This window comes from Hemiscyllium ocellatum, chromosome 46, assembly GCF_020745735.1.
Source record: "Hemiscyllium ocellatum isolate sHemOce1 chromosome 46, sHemOce1.pat.X.cur, whole genome shotgun sequence".
NCBI lineage: Eukaryota > Metazoa > Chordata > Chondrichthyes > Orectolobiformes > Hemiscylliidae > Hemiscyllium > Hemiscyllium ocellatum.
In genome coordinates this window covers 401946-428381 of record NC_083446.1, presented here as the reverse complement: position 1 = coordinate 428381, position 26436 = coordinate 401946, and the positions used below count along the sequence as shown (strand labels likewise).

Genomic DNA, 26436 nt, shown 5'->3' with positions numbered 1-26436 from the left:
TAACATAGAACATAAAAGAATACAGTGCAGGACCGAGCCGTTCGGCCCGCAATGCTGTGCTGAACATGACGCCAAATTAAACGAATCGCTTCTGCCTGCCCTCGATCCATATCCTTCCATTCCTTGCATATTCATGTGCTTACTTAAAAGTAACTTAAACGCCCCTACCGTATCTGCTTCCACCACCACCCCGGCAGCATGTTCTAGACTCCCATCACTCTGTAAAAAACTTACCCCTCACATCTTCTTTGAACTTTCCCCTCTCACCTTAAATGCATGACCCCTCATTTTAGACATTTCATCTCTGGGAAGAAGATTCTGACCGTCAACCCTATCTATGCATCTCATAATTTTATGAACTTCTATCAAGTCTCCCCTCAGCCTCCACCTCTCCAGAGAAAACAACCCAAGTTTTTCTAGCCTCTCCTTAAAGCTCATACCTTCTAATCCAGGCAGCATCCTCTTCTGCACACTCTCCAAGATCTCCACAATCTTCCTGTAATGTGGCAACCAGAACCGAATACAATACAATAAAGTGTGGCCTAACCAAAGTCTTATAAAGCTGCAACATAACATCCTGACTCTTGTACTCAATTCCTGACCAATAAAGGCAAGCATGTTCTATGCCTTCTACTGCACCCTATCTACTTGTGTTGCCACTCAGTAACAAGTCCATGACAAAGACTTACCATTAGTTGGGGTCTTTTCTGTTCTAATCAATTGCAAATGGGGTTAGCATCTCCCTATCACTGTCCTTTAGACCCAAAGATTAAACAGCATTCTCCTGGTAAAAGCAAACTCAAGCCAAAACAAAGGAAAGTGACATTTTGTTTGAGTTCACTTTTCCTTGTTAAATTTCTGCTTATTAATTATAAAAATATCAAGGGTGAGAAGCAGATGCCAATGGCATAGAATCTCCAGCAATATGATCAGCCAATGGCTGTCGTTCTACCTCCAGGGCAGTATGGAATCAGGGATTGGAAGAGGCATTCAGCCTAGAATTTGTGTAGATTAGAGTGGTGCTGGAAAAGCACAGCAGATCAGGCAGCATCCAAGGAGCAGGAAAATCGATGTTTCGGGCAAAAGCCCTTCATCAGGAATAGAGTTCCTCTATTCCTGATGAAGGGCTTTTGCCTGAAACGTCAATTTTCCTGCTCCTCGGATGCTGCCTGACCTGCTGTGCTTTTCCAGCACCACTCTAATCTAGACTCTGGTTTCTAGCATCTGGAGTCCTTGTTTTTACCTAGAATTTGTGTATGCTGTCTCACTGCAATAGCAAAGACAGGGCAATGAAAGAAATGTGATTATGAAAGATTATGTAAGGGTCAGACAGAGGAGTGGATGGGAAGGTACAGGAGCAGGAGTGGGGGAGATATTGTTATTGTGCTCATGTCACTGAATGAGTAATCCAGACATACAGGTTAATGCTCTAGGAATACAGGTTTGAATTCCACTACAGCAGTTAGTGGAATTTAGATTAATTCAGTAAACCCGGAACTGAAAGCTTGTCTCAGTGATAGTGACCATGAAACTATCCTCAATTCTCATAAACCCTCATCTATTTCATTATTTGTATCATTCATTGTAAATTCTATTTATAAGTTTGCTGACAATACAACCAGTGTTAATAGAATAGAAATCCTACAGTTTGGAAACAGGCTCTTCAGCCCAACAAGTCACATCAACCCTCCAAAGAGTAACCCACCCAGACCCATTATCCTACATTTACCCCTGACTAATGCACCTACCTACACGTCCCTGAACTCTGGACAATATGGCATAGCCAATTCACCTAACCTGCACATCTTTGTGATTGCGGGAGGAAACAGAAGCACCTAGATGAAATCCACACAGACACAGGGAGAACATGGAAACTCTACCCAGATAGTCACCCAAAGCTGGAATTGAGCCAAGGTCCCTGGCATTCTAAGGTAGCAGTGCTAGCCATTGAGCCAACATGCCAGACAACAATGAGACAGAATACAGGAAAGACAACAATCTCTCCATCAACACCAGCAAAGTGAAGGAGCTGGTCATTGATTTCAGGATGCAGGGTGGAGGGCAAGCCCCTGTCTGTATAAATGGTGCTGAGATAGAGATGGTCAAGAGTGTCAAGTTCCTGGCACTGATGATCACCATGTTGTCTAGTTCCTCATTAAACAAGTTAGACAACTCCTTCCAGAGCATTATGAATGGGTTTGCCCAGATGTCCCATAATACCAAAACGGTCAAATCAATATGAACACAATCCGATTCCAATGCAAAACAGTCCCAATCCTATTAGGAACAAATTTACAATAACCTTTAATAATAAACATCTCTAATCCTTTTTGGCCCTTTAAGGTTACGATACTTCCCAGGTCTCTTGTAGATTTTCCTCTCTCTCTCTTTCTGGCTCTGTCTCTGATTCACCAAAGCTGCTTTCTTCTCTCTCTCTCTCTCTCTCTCTCTCTCTCTCTCTCCAAATGGTCAGCTGGTCTTTGCCTCTTGCCATGCTGGTCTTCTTGGAGAACCTACAGAAGATTTCAAGAGAGAAGGCTGCAGGTGAATCCATCTATACTTCCTCCTGCCTCAGGAAAGCAACTAACATAATCAAAGGACCCTCCCACCCCGGTTGTTATACTCTCTTCCATCCTCTTTTATTGGGAAGAAGATATAAAAGTTTGAATACACGTATGAATAGGTTCTGGCTGTTATCAGACTTTCGAACGGACCTCTCAAACATTAATTCTGATCTCTCTCTCTGCACCTTCTCTGTAACATTGCAGTCTGCGCTCTGTTCTGCTACCCTGATGCACTTTGTATGGGATAATCTGCCTGTATAGCACTCAAAACAACACTTCATTGAATCTCAGTACATGTGACAAAAAATAAACCAATCAATCAATTGTCCTTAACTGAGAGAAATCTGCTGTCATGATCCAGTCTGGCCTACATGTGATTCCACACCCAATGTTTTTGACCCTCAGCTGCCCACTGACATGGCCGAGTAAGTCCCTTAGTGCAGGGGAAATTATACATGGGTAGTACGTATTAACCTTGCCAGCAATGTTCCCATCCATGAAAAAAACATGAGGGTCCATGCACATGAGTCTAAAAGATTCATTCGTTCACATGGACTCTGCCTGAAGGCAGGTCTTTGGGTCGTTTCTTGCTGAGGCTTCATTAGTAATAGTTTTTGCCACTTCTTTCCACTCTGGGGGGCATGTCAAGGATGCAGGTGCCAGATCCACCTCAGCTAGAACAGAACCAGGACCAAACCAGAGCTACTGGTATTATCATTATAATGTTATAGCAATGAAGGGTAAAGAAACGTATCAATTCAAACTAGTGACATATAAGTGTTAATTTTTTTTATTTAGAATCTCTATAGTGCAGAAGGAGGCCATTCAGCCCATTAAATCTGCACTGACCTTCCAAACAACGTCCCATCCTATCCCCATAGCCCTGCATTTTCCATGGCTAATCCACCTAGCCTGCACTTCTCTGGATACTATGGAACAATTTAGCATGGCCTATCCACTGAAGATGCACATCTTTGGACTGTGGCAGGAAACTGGAGCACCCAGCGGAAACCCACACAGACATGATGTGGAGGTGCTGGTGTTGGACTGGGGTGAATAAAGTCAGAAGTCACATGATTTCAAATCAACCTATTGGACTATAACCTGGTGTTGCGTGACTTCTAACTTTGTCCACACAGACAGTCACCCAAGGCTGGGATTGAACCCATGTTTCTGTTGCTGTGAGGTAGCAGTGCTAACTACTGAGCCACCAAGCCACAATGCCACACCAAAACCTTTTGCGAAAACTTTAAAAAATCTCGGTCAGTAAGTCTTTCTGGAACCTCGTCAGAGACCAGGGAACCCCTGCAGTGTTAATAGAAGATTGATAGTATTGTGCTTGTTTTATGACCAAGAATGGAAACATTGAGTGAAAAAGCTTTTTTCTACATTAAGATGATTAATAATTGATATTGGCTCAGGAAACCTAAAGATCAGAAGTTTTTGAGCAGTTTTGCAGGAGACCTGACTGGAGTCAGAATCACAGCAAGATATCTTTGTAGAAAGTTAGTTTCAGTAACTTCCAGACCAGGAGTGTTTGGTATAAGACATCGGCAGATTATTACAAAGCTGAGGAAGTCTAAGCTTTCAGTTTTGCGTGTTAGGCCTCACAGTGTACAGATGGAGCAGGGCACAATTAGTTACATTGAATTTGAAGAATTGTAATAGAGGGGGTAAAATCTCTGGACTTGATGCTGTGAAGTGTTAATGTCAGGAAATAGATGAAATATTTGTTTTCCTGTGTGTTTTAAGATCTTTCTTATTCTATTCTACATTTAGATAGCTTGGGTTGTTTTAATTTATTAGAATATAGAACATAGATCAGTAAAGCACAAGAACAGGCCCTTCGGCCCACAATATTGTGCCGACCATGACACCAAATTAATCTAATCTCTGCTGGTTGCCCTTGGTCCATATCCCTCCATTCCTAGTGTATTCATGTGGTTATCTAAAAGCCCCTTAAATGCGCATATTGTATCTGCCACTACCACCATCCCGGCAGCACATTCTAGGCACCTACCAGGTCTGTGTAAAAAACTTGTCTCTCATTTCTCCTTTGAATTTTCTCCCTCTTTCCTTAAATGCATGGCCCCTAGTATAAGATATTTCAACTCTGAGAAAGATTCTGACAACACTCTCTATGCCTCTCATAATTTTATAAATTTCTTTTGATTTCCTCTTGTAAAATAAACTTATGTTCCATTGTTAAAGAAATTCTCTAGCTACATATGTCTACGTTTTGGTGCTCATGGTACACCACAGCATTATATTAATTAAGAAACACACACCTCACCAACTGAGCAGCCCTCTGTGCCCAGGATGAAAGATTAGATTCCCTACAGTGTGGAAACAGGCCCTTTGGTCCAATAAGTCCACACCAACCCTCCGAAGAGCAACCCACCCAGACCCATTCCCCTACATTTACCCCTGAACCTAACACTATGGGCAATTTAGCATAGCTAATTCACCTGACCTGCACATGTTTGGACTGTGGGAGGAAACCGGAGCACCTGGAGGAAACTCATGCAGACACAGGGAGAATGTGCAAACTCCACACGGACAGTTGCCCGAGGCAAAAACTGAACGCAGGTCCCTGGCACTGTGAGGCAGCAGTGCTAACCACTGAGCCACCGTACCATCCCAAGATCAAAAATGTCAAAAGGAATGTGAGAGCAAAGGTCGCACGCACACAAATAGTTGACACTGTGGATACCATTTGCTTGGTGATTGAATGATGTAACTACGTGCAATGCAACTGGATCAATCATTGAGAAAAATGGTATTTGAGAGCAGGAATGTGATTGGAAATTTGTGGAGTATAGATGACAAGTTGAGCTGAATGGCCTTTGCTGGGACTTCTATGTACTTTTTCAGGGGGTTATGTTCATGATTCTGCTGTTGCTATTTACACCACCTCCAGACTCATCTTTTGCTTCTCTTTTACTTGTCTCATTATCACCCTGCTTGAGGGTTGACCCATTGAACTGACTGAAGATGGACAATTTTGATCAATAAGGGATTTAAGGGTCATGAGGGGCAGATAGGAAAGTGGAGATTAGCAGGTCTGCAGCAGCAGTGAAGAAAGCAAATGTTTCCACTCCATTGTGACTATTCTCTGGATTTGAGGTTGTTTTGAACTCAAAGTGCTGACTCAGCTCTTCAGACGCATCTAGACTTGTAGAGTTTTTTTGGAAGGAAAGTAAAATCCCACAGAAGCTGGAAATGTGAAATAAAAACAGAAAGTGTTGAAGAAACACAGCAGGTATGGCAGCATCAGTGGAGAGAGAAATATAGTTAATGTTTCAAGTCCAGTGTCACACTTCTCAGAACTGTAATGGAGACCCAAGCTGAGGGCCTGTAAGACTCCTTCAGCGGCTCCTACAAAGATTTAAAGAGGAAGTCACACATAAATGTGAACATAAAATAAATAAATCAGCCTGAAATATGCTTTACACAAGCAAGGCACTGAAATGAAGATGTCATACTAGCCTCAAAAGACTAACTTTTGTTTACAACAATATAAATGTCTGGGAAAGCTCAGCAGGTTTGGCAGCATCTGTGGACAGAAATCAGAGTTAACGATTCGAGTTCAGTGACCCTCAGAATTTTTTTTTAACAATCACTCATGAGATATGGACTTCACTGGCTGGGTCAGCATTTATTGTCTTCCCCTAGTTGCCCTTGATTGAGAATATGATGGTGAGCAGCTTTCTTAAACCCCTGTTGTCTGTGTTTCTCCTCCACCTGTGCTGGCAGACCAGCTGCGTTTCTCCAGCATTCTGTTCTTATTGTGTAGTTTTTGTCATTTCAGACCTCCAGCATCCACAATGTTGTGTTTTTGTAATACAGGAATCAGGACTCCAATCAGAACAGGCATGATCTTTCTGAGCAAAAGCAAAGTACTGGGGGTGCTGGAGACCTGAAATAAAATGTTCCTGTAGGCCTTCTCCTCCTCTTGTTTCTCATATAAAACATATATTTAGAATGTGTGACTTCCCCTTTAAATCTTCCCCGGAGCCCTTAAAGGAGCCTCAGGGGCCCTTAGGTGGGGCTCCAGAGCTCATTGGCTGCAGTTTGTACAGGGGCTGATGTTTGCACCAGGGTCAGGAGCAGCTTTGGGCTAGGAGAGGGTGGAAACAGCAGGTTCCTAGCTCTCTCTTTCCTCTCTGTATCTCTGGTGGTGCTGCTGACCACCCTCCCTCTCAGCATGGAGTACAAACCCAGGATGCCGAAAATGGAGCTTGATGCAGCAGAGGGGCCCCAAGGTTTGATAAAGCGCAGCCCGGAGCTGCAGCAGGCTACCTCACAGCAAGTCTCTGCAGTCATGGTTAAAGGGGAGAGCCCTGCAGCAGGTAAGACTGGGGAAGGGGAAGCTCAGTCCTGAGCGATCGCAAAGAGGAGGGGGTTTCTCTCTAGGATTCCCCTCCCCGCTCCAGACCCCAGACAAAGGCCAGTTGTCGTATGAGAGAGGTCGGAGATTGCGGCACACAGCTCCATCTGACGGATTTGACCAGAAATGGTCAAGGATGGCCCCAGCCAGCAGGATACAGAGGGACAGGAACGCTCTGACTCTCTCTCATACACACACACTGCCTGCCACTACAGGCCTCTACCACCAAGAGCCACATCCCTATTAGTACTGGGTTATTCCCAATCTCTGCCCACCGTCACGACAACCGTGTCTCTCTGTCCCTCGCCTTTCCTCCTGAAATATTAGCTGCTAAGCACACAACTTGAACCAGGATAAGGCCTGTGATCAATGCACACTCACCCTCTCAATTATACAGAGACTAGCAACGTCTCATTAACTGGATGGGGACAGTGTAGAGGAGTTTTTCTCTGGCTCTAACTCCATGCTGTCCTTGTCTTAGAAGTGTTTAATGGGCATAGTGCAGGGGCAACTTTATTGTGTAAATAAACCCTGCGCCAACCCTGTCCTGGAAGTGTTTGGTGGGAACAGCGCAGAGGGAGCTTTATTCTGTAAATAAACCCTGTGCTGTTCTTGCCCTGGCAATGTTTGATGGGGACAGTATAGAGAGAACTTTATTTTGTATCTAACCCTGTGCTGTCCATGTCCTGGGAGTGCTGACACTACAGAGGAATTGCTTGAGGGAGAAGGAAGGGGGAAAGTTTGAGGGTACAGTACCGATAGAATATTGACACAAGGTCACAGGTTTGAGTGGAAATAGGTGTCTTCTCACACACGCCAACAGAGCTGCTGCAGATGTCCAGCATTCTGTTTGACGGGAAAATGCTGAGGGCCCTGTTCAGATTGCAAATGACGATATTGTGCTCCTTCCTTGCTGCAGGATATGAAGCCTTTCCAAACTGCCAAGCTTCCGATGTCTCTGGAGCCACCGTTGAAACTGCATCGCTGACTCCAGCAGAACCCAGAGAGCTAATGAAATGGCAGAAACGCAGGAGCCGGCATCCTGGCAGGGATCACCGGAGATACTACCAGGAACGCTGGAAGATGGAGTACCTGATGGACTATGACTGCCTGCGACATGGCCTAGTCTGCATGGTGTGTGGCAGTGCCCTGGCCACCCTCAAACTCAGTACTATCAAGCGACACATCCTCCAGAAACACCAGGATACTATGCTCCTGACTCGTGCTGAGAAGGAGGTTGTCATTGCAACCTGGGTTGAGCACCTCCTGAGTCACAGTCACCACCAGGAGAAGTCTGATATGCTAGGAGCTGAGGCTAGAACAGTGCAGATCAATCCTGCCCCAGGTATGTATCAAACTACTCAATCAAGGAGACCTATAATCCTAGCAACTCTTGTTTCTGTTGTTGCTAGCTCTCCAACCTGCTTTCTCAGCCTGGGAACTTGAGATGGCCATTTAAACCCTCGGGCTGCTTCTTTTCAATTCAATAGTGCCTAATCAGTTTCTTCTTCACAATCTCCCACCACTTATATGGTCACCATGAATTTGTTACAGATGTAGTATGGGTGCCTTACATCCCAAGGACTGAAGCAGTTCAAGAATGCCACCTCTTTACCAGGGCACTTCAGGATGGGCAGTAAATGCTGGTACATCCGTTGATGCCCACATTCCATGAACGAATTTTTGAAATTATACAAATGGCCCATCAGCTTGTGGTTCTACTCCACTCAAGCCTCTTCTTCATCTCCCCTCACCTGATCCTTTTATTCCTTCGATTTATTAATGACTGTCTTCTCTTGATGGCCCCTAGTTCTGGTCTTCTTTCCTAGGAAAAACATCTTCTCCATGTTGACCCTGTCCCATCCATTAACAACATAAAGGTCTTGTCACAACTTTGGGTAAATTAAAATTTTGTAAGTAAATATGCAAAATCCCCAAACTACCTGATTTTCAGACCTAGGTTGATAGAAAGCAGAGATCAGATTCCTGTATTTAATAAGATTATTTATTAGAAATAATTAGATTTGAGCTGGAGGTAAACAATTAAACTAAATCAAACAACCTTTTTTACAAATTGAAACGGAATCACTTACAAACTTCCCCCCGCCACCCCGTCTCTCTCACATACACAGATAGTCGCACACACAAAAAAAATCACAAGCAGAGGGAAACTGATCAAAATGTTGAGTTGGTTCTTGCTGATCTGAAGGTTTCTCTTCAATGCTTCCATTTATTCTGAATACTTCCATTTATTCGCCAGAGGTACAGAGTGGCTGTTTCTCTGAATTCTGATTCAAAATCACAATTTGCAGCATTTGCTGAAGGGAAAGAGGAGCTTTTTTTTTCAGGTTTATAGTGGCTTAATGCAGGGAACTGAGTTTTTTGGCTGTGGCAGACCTGCTGATTTCTCTCCTGATCTGACTAGCTTCTCTTGATATTCAGTTACTTAACAGCCAATGATTTGGAGATACTAGTGTTGGATTCAGGTGTATAAAGTTAAAAATCACACACACCAGGTTATAGTCCAGCAGGTTTAATTGGAAGTACTAGCTTTCAGAGTGCTGCTCCTTCATCAGGTTGTTGTGGAATATAAGATTGTGAGGCACAGAATTTATAGCAAAAGTTCACAGTTATATCACACTGTAAACTTTTGCTTTAAATACTGTGTCTTACAATTGCATACAATTTCTTAGATGATAGGTTGAGACTATATTCATCTGAGTTCAGAGGAATGAGAAGTGACCTTATTGAAACATATAAGATTCCTAGGGGAATAAAATAAAACAAAGAACTGCGAATGAAGAAGATCTGAAACAAAATCAGAAACTGCTGGACAAAGTCAACAGATCTGCCACTGTATGTGGAAGGAAAGTATACTTAATGTTTTAAATCCAGTAACCCTTCAGAACCATTCTGAAGAAGGTTAACTGGTAAGTCAATGCTCCACAGATGTTGCAAGACATGTTGAATTTCTCCAATATTCTTTGGGTCTTGACAGAGTAGATGCAGAGAGGTTGTTTCCCCATGTAGAGGAGTCGAGGACCAGAAGGCTTAATCTCAGAGTAAAGCATAGCCATTTAAGACAGAGGTAAGGAGGAATGAAGGTAGTGAATCTGGAATCTTATTACTGCAGAGGACTGTAGTACTTGGGTCCTTAAGTACAGAATATGGAATATCCTTTTATTGTCACATGTACTCTGTTGTAGGAGTAGAGGGAAAAGTGTTTACAATGTCTGCTTTCTTATGGCAACCGTTTAGGTACAATCCTTGGATACAACACAGGAATAAAAGTAATTGCATTGCTTACAGAGTTGAAAATAAATTTTAAAATAGAACATCATTAAAGGGTTGACATTGCAGAAAGGTAGGAAATTTAAAATAGACATTAGTGTGGTACTCTGTGCGGGATCTCTGCATGTGGTCTGACCACCAGATCCCAATCTAGCAGCCATCCCCACTCTGCTCCAAGCTCATCTTCTCAGTGCAGCGCTGAACTGCTCCAAGGTAAGTGCCAGGACTGCCTCCCCATGCACCAATCTCCATCCACGACATGGTACACTGCTCTGTGGACTCGCTGCTGGCACCTGCTGCTGCTTAACTATTTACCTCCAGTGCTAAATGGAGAGAATAAAAACTGAGGAGCTCCGGCAGGACTGTCCTTCTCTGCTGTCACCTTGGGGTTCAAGGCTAAGATATATTTCTTTTATCAGTGAGGGAATCAAAAGTTAGACAGAAGGCAGAAAAGTGGAGTTGAGGAATTTCAGATCACCTCTGATTTTATTGAATGCCAAATGACCGAGTTCTGCTCCTACACCTTATGGAAAAGACAAATCCTCAAACAGTGAATAGAAGACTGAGAAGCAGTGTATCCTCAATCTTGAGTCAGCAGAAAAGAGTCAAAAGGATCAGAAAGGGAACAACTCATTGATCTCCATGATCTATACTGGTGCCAGAAATGTGCTCCACTAACTTTCCTTTCCTACCCATAATACCTATGTCTCGTCCCTATGTATCGGTCTGTACGTGGAAATTTTAAGAAGGGGTACAGAGCAAGTTATACTTAACAGTTCATTTCCTTTTTGCCATTGGTTAAAAACAATTTATTTGCAATGAAGTTATTTACTAGTCAATGGGAGGAAAGAAAAACTTGGTGTGTATATTATTTCAACCTGAATTGGACAATTCAGTAGCTTCATCCATTTTGACAACTCTTGGAATAGTGGGACTTGATTTTCAGTGAACTATCATTGTTGAGTTATGAACCTATCTGTGTCTCTTTCTCCACCTGTCTAGTGTCTTTCTTGTTCATCTCTGTGGGTCTAAATCTCCCTCTGTGAGGCTGTTTCTTTTGTGTGTCTTACATTACTGCTGCCTGTATGTATTTGGTTACTGAGTTTCTTGTTCTCTATAATATTTTTATCTGTGCGTATCTCTTACCATGTATATTTCTCATTCTCTTTCAGCCAGTCTGTATCTCACTATCTGCAGAGGTATCAAGCTCTTGATGGGTCAAATGGCTGGCTTCTACATTGTAGGGATTCTATGTGCACTTGGGTCTCTCTCTTTTGTGAGTTTGACTCTGTGCCTGTCTCATTTACTGTGTTTTTTTTTTGTTTATAGGATGTGATGATGGTGCCCAGGCCAGCATTTATTGCCCATTCCCTAATTACCCAGAGGGCAGTTAAGAATCAACCAAACTGAATAAGGAATAAGAAAATTCCTTCCTTAAAGGACTTAATTTTTTAAATAGAATCCCTACAGTGTGGGAACAGGTCATTCGGTCCATCAAGTCTGCACCAACCTTCCGAAGAACCCTGCAACCTCACATTTCTCATGGTTAATTCACCTAGCTTGCTAAATTACCCATAGTGTCTAGGGGTGTGCATGACCAATCCATGTAACTTGGTGAAAGTGAATTTTGCAGGTGCTGGAAAGGCACAACAGGTCAGGCAGCATCTGTGGAGCAGCAAAATCGATGTTGCAGACAAAAGCCGAGAGTCATAGAGATGTACAGCATAGAAACAGACCCTTTGGTCCAACCCGTTCATGCCGACCAGATATCCCAACCCAATCTAGTCCCACCTGCCAGCACCCGGCCCAATCCCTCCAAACCCTTCCTATTCATAAATCCATCCAAATGCCTCTTAAATGTCGCAATTGTACCAGACTCCACCACATCCTCTGGCAGCTCATTCCATACACGTACCACCCTCTGCATGAAAAAGTTGCCACTTATGACTCTTATCTTTCCCCTCTCACCTTAAACCTATGCCCTCTAGTTCTGTACTCTCCCACCCTAAGGAAAAGGCTTTGTCTATTTAGAACATAGAACATAGAAAAATACAGCGCAGTACAGGCCCTTCGGCCCTCGATGTTGCGCCGACCGAATCCTACCTAACCTACACTAGCCCAATAACTTCCAAATGCCTATCCAATGCCCGCTTAAATGACCATAAAGAGGGAGAGTTCACCACTACTACTGGCAGGGCATTCCATGAACTCACAACCCGCTGTGTAAAGAATCTACCCCTAACATCTGTCCTATACCTTCCACCCCTTAATTTAAAGCTGTGTCCCCTTGTAACAGCTGACTCCATTAGCGGTAAAAGGTTCTCAGTGTCTACCCTATCTAAACCCCTAATCATCTTGTACACCTCTATCAAATCTCCCCTAAACCTTCTTTTCTCCAATGAGAACAGCCCCAAGTGCCTCAGTCTTTCCTCATACGGTTTTCCTACCATACCAGGCAACATCCTGGTAAACCTCCTCTGCACTCGTTCCAATGCCTCCACATCCTTCCTATAGTATGGCGACCAAAACTGCACACAACACTCCAGATGAGGCCGCACCAGAGTCTTATACAACTGCAACATGACCTCAGGACTCCGGAACTCAATTCCTCTGCCAATAAAGCCCAGTACACCATATGCCTTCCTCACAGCACTATTTACCTGGGTGGCAACTTTCAGAGATCTGTGTACATGGACACCAAGATCCCTCTGCTCATCCACACTACCAAGTAGCCTACCATTAGCCCAGTAATCCATCTTCTTGTTACTCCTACCAAAGTGAATGACTTCACACTTAGCTACATTGAATTCCATTTGCCACCTTTCTGCCCAGCTTTGCAACTTGTCTATATCCCGCTGTAACCTGCCACATCCTTCCTCACTATCCACAACTCCACCGACTTTTGTGTCATCCGCAAACTTACTCACCCAGCTTTCAAGCCCCTCCTCTAGATCATTTATAAAGACAACAAAAAGCAATGGTCCCAAAACAGATCCTTGAGGTACACCGCTAGTAACTGCACTCCAAGATGAACCTATACCATCAACTACTACCCTCTGTCTCCTTCCAGCCAGCCAATTTCTAATCCAAACCTCTAAAGCACCCTCAATGCCATACCTCCATAGTTTTTGCATTAGCCTACCATGGGGTACCTTATCGAACGCCTTACTAAAATCCATATACACAACATCTACTGCTTTACCCTCGTCCACCTCCTTAGTCACCTGCTCAAAGAACTCAATAAGGTTTGTGAGGCACGACCTGCCCTTCACAAAACCATGCTGACTATCCTTGATCACGTTATTCCTATCCAGATGTTCATAAATCTTATCCCTTACAATTCTCTCTAAGACTTTGCCCACCACAGAAGTCAGACTCACTGGCCTATAGTTACTCGGGCTATCCCTACTCCCCTTCTTGAACAAGGGGACCACATTCGCCATCCTCCAGTCTTCTGGTACTATTCCCGTTGACAATGACAACATAAAAATCCAGGCCAATGGCTCTGCTATCTCCTCCCATGCCCCTCATAATTTTGTAAACCTCTATAAGGTCACCCCTCAGCCTCTGACGCTCCAGGGAAAACAGCCCCAGCCTGTTCAGCCTTTCCCTGTAGCTCAGATCCTCCAACCTTGGCAACATCCTTGTAAATCTTTTCTGAACCCTTTCAAGTTTCACAACATCTTTCCAATAGGAAGGAGACCAGAATTGCACGCAATATTCCAACAGTGGCCTAACCTATGTCCTGTACAGCCATAACATGACCTCCCAACTCCTGTACTCAATACTCTGACCAATAAAGGAAAGCATACCAAACGCCTTCTTCAATATCCTATCTACCTGCAACTCCACTTTCAAGGAGCTATGAACCTGCACTCCAAGGTCTCTTTGTTCAGCAACACTCCCTAGGACCTTACCATTAAGTGTATAAGTCCTGCTAAGATTTGCTTTCCCAAAATGCAACACCTCGCATTTATCTGAATTAAACTCCATCTGCCACTCCTCAGCCCATTGGTCCATCTGGTCCAGATCCTGTTGTAATCTGAGGTAACCCTCTTCACTGTCCACTACACCTCCAATTTTGGTGTCATCCGCAAACTTACTAACTGTACCTCTTATGTTCACATCCAAATCATTTATGTAAATGACAGAAAGTAGAGGGCAGAGCGCCGATCCTTGTGGCACTTCACTGGTCATAGGCCTCCAGTCTGAAAAACAACCCTCCACCACCACCACCCTCTGTCTTCTACCTTTGAGCCAGTTCTGCATCCAATTGGCAAGTTCTCTCTGTATTCCATGAGATCTAACCTTGCTGACCAGTTCTCCATGGGGAACCTTGTTGAACGCCTGACTGAAGTCCATATAGATCACATCTACTGCTCTGCCCTCATCAATCTTCTTTGTTACTTCTTCAAAAAACTCAATCAAGTTTGTGAGACATGATTTCCCACGCACATAGCCATGTTGACTATCCCGAATCAGTCCTTGCCTTTCTAAATACATGTATATCCAGCCCCTCAGGATTCCCTCCAATAACTTGCCCACCACCGAGGTCAAGGTCACCAGTCTATAGTTCCCTGCCTTGTCTTTACCGCCCTTCTTAATCAGTGGCACCACGTTTGCCAACTTCCAGTCTTCCGGCACCTCACCTGTGACTATCGATGATACAAATATCTTAGCAAGAGGCCCAGCAATCACTTCTTTAGCTTCCCACAGAGTTCTTGGGCACACCTGATCAGGTCCTGGGGATTTATCCACCTTTAACCGTTTCAAGACATGCAGCACTTCCTCCTCTGTAATCTGGACATTTTGCAAGATGTCACCATCTATTTCCCTACATTCTATATCTTCCATATCCTTTTCCACAATAAATACTGATGCAAAGTATTAATTTAGTATCTCCCCCATTTTCTGTGGCTCCACACAAAGGCCGCCTTGCTGCTCTTTGAGGGGCCCTATTCTCTCCCTAGCTACCCTTTTGTCCTTAATATATTTGTAAAAATCCTTTGGATTTTCCATAATTCTATTTGCCAAAGCTATGTCATGTCCCCATTTTGCCCTCCTGATTTCCCTCAAGTATACTCCTACTTTCTTTGTAGTCTTCTAAGGATTCACTCGATCTATCCTGTTTATACCTGACATATGCTTCCTTCTTTTTCTTAACTGAACCCTCAATTTCTTTAGTCATCCAGCATTCCCTATACCTACCAGCCTTCCCTTTCACCCTGACAGGAACATACTTTCGCTGGGCTCTCATTATCTGATTTCTGAAGGCTTTCCAGTTTCTAGCTGTCCTTTTACCTGCAAACATCTGCCTCCAATCAGCTTTCGAAAGTTCTTGCCTAATACCATCAAAATTGGCCTTTCTTCAATTTAGAATTTCAACTTTTAGATCTGGTCTATCCTTTTCCATCACTATTTTAAAACGAATAGATTATGGTCACTGGCCCCAAAGTGCTCCCCCACTGACACCTCAGTCACCTGCCCTGGCTTATTCCCCAAGAGTAGGTCATGTTTTGCACCTTCTCTAGTAGGTACATCCACATACTAAATCAGAAGACTGTCTTGTACACACTTAAGAAATTCCTCTCCATCTAAACCTTTAACACTCCGGCAGTCCCAGTCGATGTCTGGAAAGTTAAAATTCCCTACCATAACTACCCTATTATTCTTACAGATAGCTGAGATCTCCTTACAAGTTTGTTGATGAAGGGCTTTTGCTCGAAACGTTGATCTTCATGCTTCTCAGATGCTGCCTGACCTGCAGTGCCTTTCCACCACCATAATCCACGTGACCTGCACATCTTTGGACCATGGGAGGAAACCCACACAGACATGGGAAGAACCTGCAAACTCCACCCAGACAGTTGCCCGAGGGTGGAATCACACCGAGGTCCCTGGCTCTGTGAGGAGCAGTATTAACCACTGAACCGCTGTGCCACCCAGAGGCAGATCTAGTCATCCAGATGTTTATATTACACCAATCATCAATGGTTACATGGTCACCATTTTTTTAATTAGATTCAAATTTCACCATCTGCAATGACTGGATATGAACCTATGTCCCCAAGACCTTAATCTGGGGTTTTGGATGCTAGTCCATTGACATTATCATTACAGCACAATCTCAGTCTATTTTTTTAATCTGTATGCTTTTCTGTTTGTGTCTGTCTCATTATTTATGACACGTGCATCTCTGAGTGTATGTCTGTATCTGCAATTGTGTGTGTGTGTGTGTGTTCGTGTCTCCTTCTATTTACTTAAGTCTCTGTATCTGTGTATGTTTCTCTCATCTGTATTTTTTTTCTCTCTAGAAAAATATCTCCTTCTTTGTGTCTCATTCCTTCTTTCCAAGTGGGTTTCACACTGCCTTCGTGTGTACGTCTTTTACTTTCTCTTCATGTGTCTCACTGTCTCCCTTTAGTCTCATTAACCCAGAGTCGCTACAAATGTTAAGATTTAATGAAAGTACCAAAAATCTTAGTTTGTTTAAGTGACTGCTGCCCATGATCAAAGCAAACCAAACCAGGTTTTCTCAGCAATAAAACTTCCACTGATTGCAATTTTCTTTGCTTTCACTGTTCTTGTTAAAGTTTTCTAATTTATATACCTTAAATTTTAGCCCTTTTAAAAATTCAGAAAAAATAGAAGTCAGTAGAACATAGTTCTGTATCACCAGTCCAAGTCACAAAACCAAATAGTTGGTTTCACAATCCTTTTCCTTTCTTTGATGATGTCCTGATGTTATCTGCACAATGATGATTAGTCTCGAGTTTGGTGGTTGCTTGGTTGGACTCGGGTGTTTCTTCTTGTTTTCAGGTTTTAGAATATTTTTTCAGCATCTCCAAATGTAGTTTCTCTGTTCTTTTAACAGAAAATTAGAGAGAGCAACTTTAAGGAGAAAGGGGAGAGATTTATGTAGCTACATTTACAAGATCTGTGTTGCATAAATTTATGCAGCTAACTTCTAGAGGTCTTCTTGCTTCTCTGTTTCACTCCCTTCATAGGATTGAGATCTGACCAATCTGAGTTGGTTTATGCTGAATTTTTCTGAACCCACAACAAATAGTGCCCATTTATCTGGCTTTAATCCACAAAAAACAAAATGATTTCTCATGCATTTGTTAGCTTCACTTTTTTTTGTCTTAAGCCAGTGTTGATACAATGTGCCAAATGGCTGCTGCTTACAACATAACACTTCATGGAATCCCTACTCTGAGGAACGAGACCATTTAGTCCATCAAGTCTGCACTGACTCTCCAAACAGCACCCCACCCAAGGCTGGGATTGATCCTGCGTCATTGGTGCTGTGAGGCAGCAGTGCTAACCACTACTGCCCCAGTTATGTGAAGCTGCAACCAACTCCTTGTACATTCTCCCCCTTTTTAAGTTAGGTGGATTGACCATGATAAATTGCCCCAAAGTCTCCAAGGCATTTGCAGGGTAGGTGTATCAGCTATGGAGGTTTCTATTCAGACAATAGCCTTTGAAGAGCTTTGAACCCTTTGAAAGCTCAGTGTAGACTAAATGGGACAAATGGCCCCCTCTTTCTGGAGGGATTCTACATCTATGATGAAAGTTCAGAATATTTTATCATTGTTATTTGGAATTTTGGTTTCTCAAGTGGACACAGCCATGTATGGCCTTATTAAAAGTAAAGTTCTGTGGATGCCTGAAATCTGAAATAAAAACAAAGTGCTAGTGAAACTCATGAGATCTGACAGACTCTGTAAATATAGGAACAGAGTTAACCGTTCAAATTCAATATCATACTGTACTTGAAATGTTAACTCTTTCTATAGATGTTGCCAGAAGGAAGAAGCTTGTTTCATTTATGAGTTCTGAGAGTGGTGGGTGGCTGGACTGCTGGCTTATGATACAGAATGATGCCAACCGTGAGGGTTCAATTCCTATACTTGCTGAGGTTACCAGAAAGACTACCATAACCTCTCTCCTCACCCAAGGTGCAGTGACCCTCCGGTTAAACCACCACCAGTCAGTTCTCTCTAATTAGAGGTGGACGATGGTATCTTTATCATTTTTATTGGATGTCTGGATAAAGTATTTAAAGACATTTAGGATACCCCACTCTCTTTCTATATTAGTTTAAAGCCTCCCAAATAGCATAAGCAAATCTCCCCATCAGGATATTGGTCCCTCTCCAGTTCATGCATAACCCAACCCTCTTGTGCATGTCACTTCTGTATAAGAGAAAAGGCAATTTAAAAAAAAGGTACATAGTTCAGTGATTCAGGAGGGAAAAGAAAACGAGGAAGAGGGGGGATCTGTCACCTAATGGTCAGTCAATAAGTGATTACATTGTTCAACTTTCCTTTTGAGTTATACAGTAGAAGCCCCATATCCGCAGATTTGGTTTCTGGGTTTCAGTTATCCGCAGTACACCGCAGGGGGCTTCTGGGGAAGTAGGTTTCCCATTTAAATGATAGGGTTTGCTACAATTTGTGGTTTCAGGCATCTGTGGTAGGTCTTGGAACGTATCACACACAGATACAGGGGGGACACCTGTATGTTTAAAAACCCAGTTCATTCTCTGCAGCAAGCAGCCCAAACTTCAACTTTTCCAATTTGGTTCAAAAAGCTGCCTACTTTTTACCATAAAATTACTTTGGAGAAACAGCTGAGCAAAGACCATAAGACATAGGAGTGGAAGTAAGGCCATTCGGCCCATCGAGTCCACTCCACCATTCAATCATGGCTGATGGGCATTTCAACTCCACTTACCAGCATTCTCTCCGTAGCCCTTAATTCCTCGAGACAACAAGAATCTATCAATCTCGGCCTTGAAGACATTTAGTGTCCCGGCCTCCACTGCACTCTGTGGCAATGAATTCCACAGGCCCACCACTCTCTGGCTGAAGAAATGTCTCCGCATTTCTGTTCTGAATTGACCCCCTCTAATTCTAAGGCTGTGTCCACGGGTCCTAGTCTCCTCGCCTAACGGAAACAATTTCCTAGCATCCACCCTTTCCAAGCCATGTATTATCTTAAAGCTTCCAAGCAGATAAGAGATGGGGAGTTAATGCTTTTATTACTTTAAAAAAAACTTGCTTTGAGAGAATTGGGGATCTATATGCTAAGAGTTACCGAGCAACCTGCGCTGGTATTCAGGCTCTGCTCTGCAGGCCACTGAATCAATGTAAAGAAGACACCACTGAAGCTGTCCAACTCTCTCCTGAAATCCTATTTTCAGTAAAAGTTTCTGGGAAAAAAACTGTGGACGGCACGGAGGTACAATGGTTAGCACTGCTGCCTCACAGTGCCAGAGACCTGGGTTCAATTCCCACCTCAGGCGACTGACTGTGTGGAGTTTGAACATTCTCCCTGCAGAGCAGAGCCTGAACACCAGCGCAGGTTGCTCGGTTTCCTCCGGGTGCTCTGGTTTCCTCCCACAGTCCAAAAATATGCGGGTTAGGTGAATTGGCCATGCTTAATTTCCCATAGTGTTAGGTGAAGGGGTAAATGTAGGGGGATGGGTCTGGGTAGGTTGCACTTCGGTGGGTCGGTGTGGACTTGTTGGGCCGAAGGGCCTGTTTCCACACTGTAAGTAATCTAATCTAAGAACTGTAAATCAGAAATAAAAACAGAAGTTGCTGAAAGAGCTTAGCAGGCCTGTCAGCATCTGTGAAGAGAAATCAAAGTTAATGTTTCAGGAACGGTGACCCTTCCTCAGGAAAATATGGTTGGTTTATATGCAGACGATAGAGTGGGGGGAGCACATAAGGAGTAAATGATAGGTAGGGATATAGCCCAAAGAGAGAGGAGGACAGTTGGACAGACAAAATAGTCGATAATGATCTGACTGGTACGGTAAATAGCTGTTACTGGAGACTGTTCGTGGCTAACAATAGGTAGGATGTAATGGCAGACAACGGCTGGTGTGTGTGGTAGGGGGCTAGGACATGGGGAAGTTCAGGCCCTAAAATTATTGAACTCCAAATTAAATCTGGAGGGCTGCAGGGTTCCCAAGTTGTTGTTCTTCCAGCCTGCACTCAGTTTCGCTGGAGCACTACAACAAGCCTGAGACAGATGTTAACCAGATGTGGTAAAGAGGCAAGCAACTAGGAGCTCAGGGTCTTTTTTGCAGAAAGAACATAGATGTTCTGTGAAGCAGTCACCCAGTCTATGCTTCGTTTCCCCAGTGTAGAGGAAACCACATTGTGAACAGCGAATGCAATAGACTAGATTGTGAGAAATGTTGCTAAAGTACTGCTTCACCTGGAAGGTATGTTTGGGCCCTTGAATACTAAGGAGGGAAAAGGTAAATGGGCAGGTGTTACACCTTTGGCAGTTGCAGGGGTAGGTGCCGTGGGGCTGTGGTTGCTGGGGGTGAACTGGGAACAGTCCCTGCAGAAGGCAGACAAGAGAGGAGAGGGGAGGAGATGTTTCTGGGAACCTGTTGGTAGTATGCAAATACCAGTACTTTTGTATACCTGGTAAAACCCGAACGAGTGGTCCCTGATCATTTTCTTGCAACTTAAGTCCAAGTTAACTGGAAACAGAGTTCAAAATACCAACAGATCAGCCATGATCTTATTAAATGACTAGGCAGGCTGGAAGAATGGAACAACCTACTTCTATTACTGATTTTGAAGTTTTTATGTTTGTAGAACTGTGCATCTACCATCAATTTACAGCTGTTAGTAATTCAGCATCATTGATAAGAAATTTAGTGGATGTGAAAAATCATTATATTTTACTTTTTTCCTTCCAGACTGTACTCCCCTGGCATGGTCTATCCCCTTCTGTTTCTTTTTAAAACCATTATCTCTGAAGAGACTTGTATAGATATACACAACAGAAAAAGACGTGGCATTGAGGATCCACAGCTTTAATTCAGATTGTAGCTTAGATGTTAATTTGTTTTTCCCCACTGAGAGTCATAGATGTACAGCATAGAAACAGACCTCTCAGTCCAACTCGAACATGCAGACCAGATATCCTTACCTAATCTCGTCCTGTTTACCAGCATTTGGTCCATATCCCTCTAACCTTTCCTATTCATATACCCATCCAGATTAAATGCCTTTTAACATAGAACAATACAGCACAGAACAGGTCCTTCGGCCCGCGATGTTGTGCCAAACATTTGTCCTAGCTTAAGCACCTATCCATGTACCTATCCAATTGCTGCTTAAAGGTCACCAATGATTCTGACTCTGCCACTCCTACAGGCAGTGCATTCCATGCCCCCACCACTCTCTGGGTAAAGAACCTACCCCTGACATCCCCCCTATACCTTCCACCCTTCACCTTAAATTTATGTCCCCTTGTAACACTCTGTTGTACCCGGGGAAAAAGTCTCTGACTGTCTACTCTATCTATTCCCCTGATCATCTTAAAAACCTCTATCAAGTCAACCCTCATCCTTCACCGTTCCAATGAGAAAAGGCCTAGCACTCTCAACCTTTCCTCGTACGACCTATTCTCCATTCCAGGCAACATCCTGGTAAATCTCCTCTGCACCCTCTCCAAAGCTTCCACATCTTTCCTAAAGTGAGGCGACCAGAACTGCACACAGTACTCCAAATGTGGCCTTACCAAGGTCTTGTACAGCTGCAACATCACCTCACGACTCTTGAATTCAATCCCTCTGCTAATGAATGCTAATACACCATAGGCCTCCTTACAAGCTCTATCCACCTGAGTGGCAACTTTCAAAGAGCTATGAACATAGACCCCAAGATCCCTCTGCTCCTCCACCTTACTAAGAACCCTATTGTTAACCCTGTATTCCGCATTCTTATTTGTCCTTCCAAAATGGACAACCTCACACTTGACAGGGTTGAATTCCATCAGCCACTCCTCAGCCCAGCTCTGCATCATATCTAAGTCCCTTTGCAGCTGACCAACAGCCCTCCTCACTATCCACAACTCCACCAATCTTCGTATCGTCTGCAAATTTACTGACCCACCCTTCAACTCCCTCTTCCAAGTCATTAATAAAGATTACAAACAGCAGAGGACCCAGAACTGATCCTTGTGGAACTCCACTCGTAACTGGGCTCCAGGCTGAATATTTACCATCTACCACCACTCTCTTACTTTGACCGGTTAGCCAGTTCTCTATCCAACTGGCCAAATTTCCCACTATCCCATGCCTCCTGACTTTCTGCATAAACCTACCATGGGGAACCTTATCAAATGCCTTACTAAAATCCATGTATACTACATCCACTGCTCTACCCTCACCAACATGCTTGGTCACCTCCTCAAAGAATAAGACTTGTAAGGCAAGACCTACCCCTCACAAATCCGTGCTGGCTGTCCCTAGTCAAGCAGTGTCTTTCCAGATATTCATAAATCCTATCCCTCGGTACCCTTTCCGTTACTTTGCCTACCACCGAAGTAAGACTAACTGGCCTGTAATTCCCGGGGTTATCCCTATTCCCTTTTTTGAACAGGGGCACAACATTTGCCACTCTCCAGTCCCCTGGTACCACCCCCATTGACAGTGAAGACGAAAAGATCATTGCCAACAGCTCTGCAATTTCCTCTCTTGCTTCCCACATAATCCAAGGATATATCCCATCAGGCCCAGGGGACTTGTCAATCCTCAAGTTTTTCAAAATGCCCAACACATCTTCCTTCCTAACAAGTATCTTTTCTAGCTTATCAAGCTTACCAGTCCGTTTCATACTCTCCTCTTCAACAATACGGTCCCTCTCATTTATAAATTCTGAAGAAAAGTACTCATTCAAGATCTCCTATATCTTTCGACTCAATACACAGTCTCCCACTGCTGTCCTTGATTGATCCTACCCTCGTTCTCGTCATTCTCATGTTTCTCACATACGCATAAAAGGCCTTGGGGGTTATCCTTGATCCTACCCGCCAAAGATTTTTCATGCCCTCTCTTAGCTCTCCTAATCCCTTTCTTCAGCTCCCTCCTGGCTATCCTATATCCCTCCAATGCTCTGTCTGAACCTTGTTTCCTCAACCTTATGTAAGCCTCCTTCTTCCTCTTTACTAGACATTCAACCTCCCTCGTCAACCAAGGTTCCCTCACACGACCATCTCTTTCCTGCCTGACAGGTACATACATATCAAGGACACGTCGTATCTGTTCCTTGAAAAAGTTCCACATTTCAATGACATCCTTCCCTGATAGCCTATGCTCCCAACTTATGCTCCTCAGATCCTGTCTTGCAGCATCGTATTTACCCTTCCCCCAATTGTAAAACCTACCCTGTTGCATGCACCTATCTCTCTCCATAACCAAGGTGAAAGTCACAGAATTGTGGTCACCATCACCAAAATGCTCACCCACTAATAAGCCCATCACTTGTCCCGGTTCGTTACCGAGTACCAAATCCAATATGGCCTCCCTTCTGGTCGGACAATCTACATACTGAGTTAGAAAAGCTTACTGGACACACTGCACAAACACCGCCCTGTCCAATCTACTTGATCTAAAGAACTTCCAATCAATATTTGGGAAGTTGAAATCGCCCATGCCTACTATCCTGTGGCTTTTGCACCTTTCCAAAATCTGTTTCTCCACATCTCTGCTGCTATTGGGGGGCCTATAGTAAACACCCAACAAGGTGACTGCTCCTTTCCTATTTCTGACTTCAGCCCATACTACCTCCAAAGGCAGATCCCCCTCGAACTGCCTTTCTGCAGCCATTATACCATTTCTAATTAGCAACGCCACACCCCCTCCATTTTTACCACCCTCCCTAATCTTACTGAAACATCTGTAACCAGGAACCTCCAACGATCATTCCTGTCCCTCTTCTATCCACATTTCCATGATGGCCACAACATCGTAGTCCCAAGTACTAATCCACGCCTTATGTTTACCCACCTTATTTAAATGTTGTCATTGTACCAGCCTCCACCACATCCTCTGGCAGCTCATTTCATACACGCACCATCCTCTGTGAGAAAAAGTTGCCCCTTAGGTCCCTTTTATATCTTTTTCCTCTCACCCTAATCCTCCACCCCAGGGAAAATACCTTGTCTGTTTATCATATTCATGCCCCTCATGATTTCATAAACCTCTATAAGATCACCTCTTAGCCTCTGACGCTCCAGTGAAAATAGCCCCAGCCTATTCAGCCTCTCCCTGTAGCTCAAATCCTACAATCCTGGCAACATCCTTGTAAATCTTTTCTGAATCCTTTCAAGTTTCACAACATCCTCCCAATAGAAGGGAGACCAGAATTGCATGCTACAATCCAAAAGTGTCCCAACCAGCATCTGTACAGCTGCAACATGACCTCCTAACACTCAATAAGCTGACCAATAAAGAAAAGCATACCAAATGCCTTATTCACAATCCTAACTACCTGTGACCAGTTTCAAGGAACTATGAACTTGCGCTCTAAGCTGTCTTTGTTCAGCAACACTCCCTAGGAACTTACCATTAAGTGCATAAGTCTGGCTAAGATTTGCTTTTCCAAAGTGCAGCACCTCACATTTATCTAAATTAAACTCCATCTGCCACTCCTCAGCCCATTGACCTGTCTGATCAAGATCCTGTTGTACTCTGAGATAACCTTCTTTGCTGTCCACTACACCTCCAAATTTTGGTGTCATCTGCAAACGTACTAACTATACCATCTATGTTAACATCCAAATCATTTATATAAATGACGAAATGTAGTGGACCCAGCACCAATCCTTGTGGCACTCCACTGGTCACAGGCTTCCAGTCTGAAAGGCAACTCTTCACCACCACTCTCTGTCTTCTACCTTCAAGACAGTCCTGGTTTTAATAAGGTTTGTTCATAATGAACAGATGATTTTGAGTTATTAAAAAAGTCTCATGGATGTTTCTTTCATTTTCTTTAGTTGTACTAAAGAGAAACAATTGGACATTTTGTTAATTGCTACTACACTTTATTATACTAATGTATAATTAGTGGTATAGTGGGATTTGAGTATCCATGCATTCATCCCATGGTTGATGTTGAGAGTATTGGGCTTGTATCTTTATTACACGTACAGGAACTAACTGAAATGTAAAATAGTGTTTCATTTCTCTGTTGTGTATGATAAACTGTATTTCAGGCTGGGCCAATAACTTTCTCCTGCGTCGTAACAGATTCTGTAAAAAACAAACAATGCTCATTTCGGAAGCCAGTGGAACATAATGGGCTGAAGGGTCTCTTTCCAAGCTTTATGTGAAGGTTACGAGCTGTCGCCTCATGAAACGAAAATCACATGATTAATTTATTTTCAAGGAAGTCTCAGAGTGGAGAACCAGATGTGTTATTTTTAAACTTTTGGAAAATATTCAAAGTACCTCAAAAGGTCAAGTCATAAAATAAAAACCATTGGTGTTGGACATAGTATATTTTTGCGGATAAAGAATGGGCTAATCATCGAGTCATACAGCACGGAAACAGACCCTTTGGTCCAACTGGTACATGCCAACTATAATACTAAACTAAACTAGTCCCACCTACCTGCTCCTGGCCCATATCCTTCCAAACCTTTCCTATTCGTGTACTTACCCAAGTATCTTTTAAATATTGTAATTGTAACCACTTCCTCAGGATGTTTATTCCACACATGAAGCACCCTTTTAGAACAATTGCCCTTCATGTCTTTTTTAAATCTCTCTCCTCTCATCTTAAAAATGTGCCTCCTATTCTTGAAATCGCCCATCCTAGGGAAAAGACAACTACCATTAATTCTATCTACAAGGCAGACCAACCATTTAAATACAACACTGTATGAGATGCGCACCATCTTCTGAATGGCATTGAGAGATAGGCAGATAATTCTGACCTACCTGCAACAGACATAAATGAATAAAAACAAGATCACCAGGTCATTTCCCTGCATTTGTCCCTTGTGGGATCTTGCTATCTTTCCTCTGGCTTTGAAAGTAATTGGTTTGCCATTTGAGTGTGGCTGTTCAGCACTGCAGCACATTACTACCTTGATCACAGAGCAAATGAGAATTTATTGCCCTCGAGAGTTTTAAACCTCTAACAACACAAGAAACCAGTGGGGTTCCACAGGGATCAGTGCTGGGATTGCACATGTTTACTATATATTGGACACGAAGTTGGCAACTGAAGTATAGGATGTGTGCAAAGATGTGTTGTTTCTTTTGAAATGGGGGAACAAAAGAACATTATTATTTAAATGGAGAGAAACTGCAACACATAGGGTCTTGAGGTAATCAGGAAGGCTAATGTTATTTCAAGGAGATCG

The 26436-nt window shown here is 43.3% G+C and overlaps 1 protein-coding gene across 1 annotated transcript in view; it reads left to right on the top strand.

Moving 5' to 3' along the window:
• Positions 1-6584: 6584 nt before the first annotated feature.
• Positions 6585-26436, top strand: part of LOC132836313 (zinc finger translocation-associated protein-like) — a 28582-nt gene continuing 8730 nt past the window's right edge. Inside the window, exons 1-2 of the mRNA XM_060855723.1 lie at positions 6585-6916; positions 7874-8299. Of these exons, the coding sequence (XP_060711706.1) occupies positions 6772-6916; positions 7874-8299 (571 nt within the window). The 5' untranslated portion in view covers positions 6585-6771. The remainder of the gene's footprint in view (positions 6917-7873; positions 8300-26436) is intronic.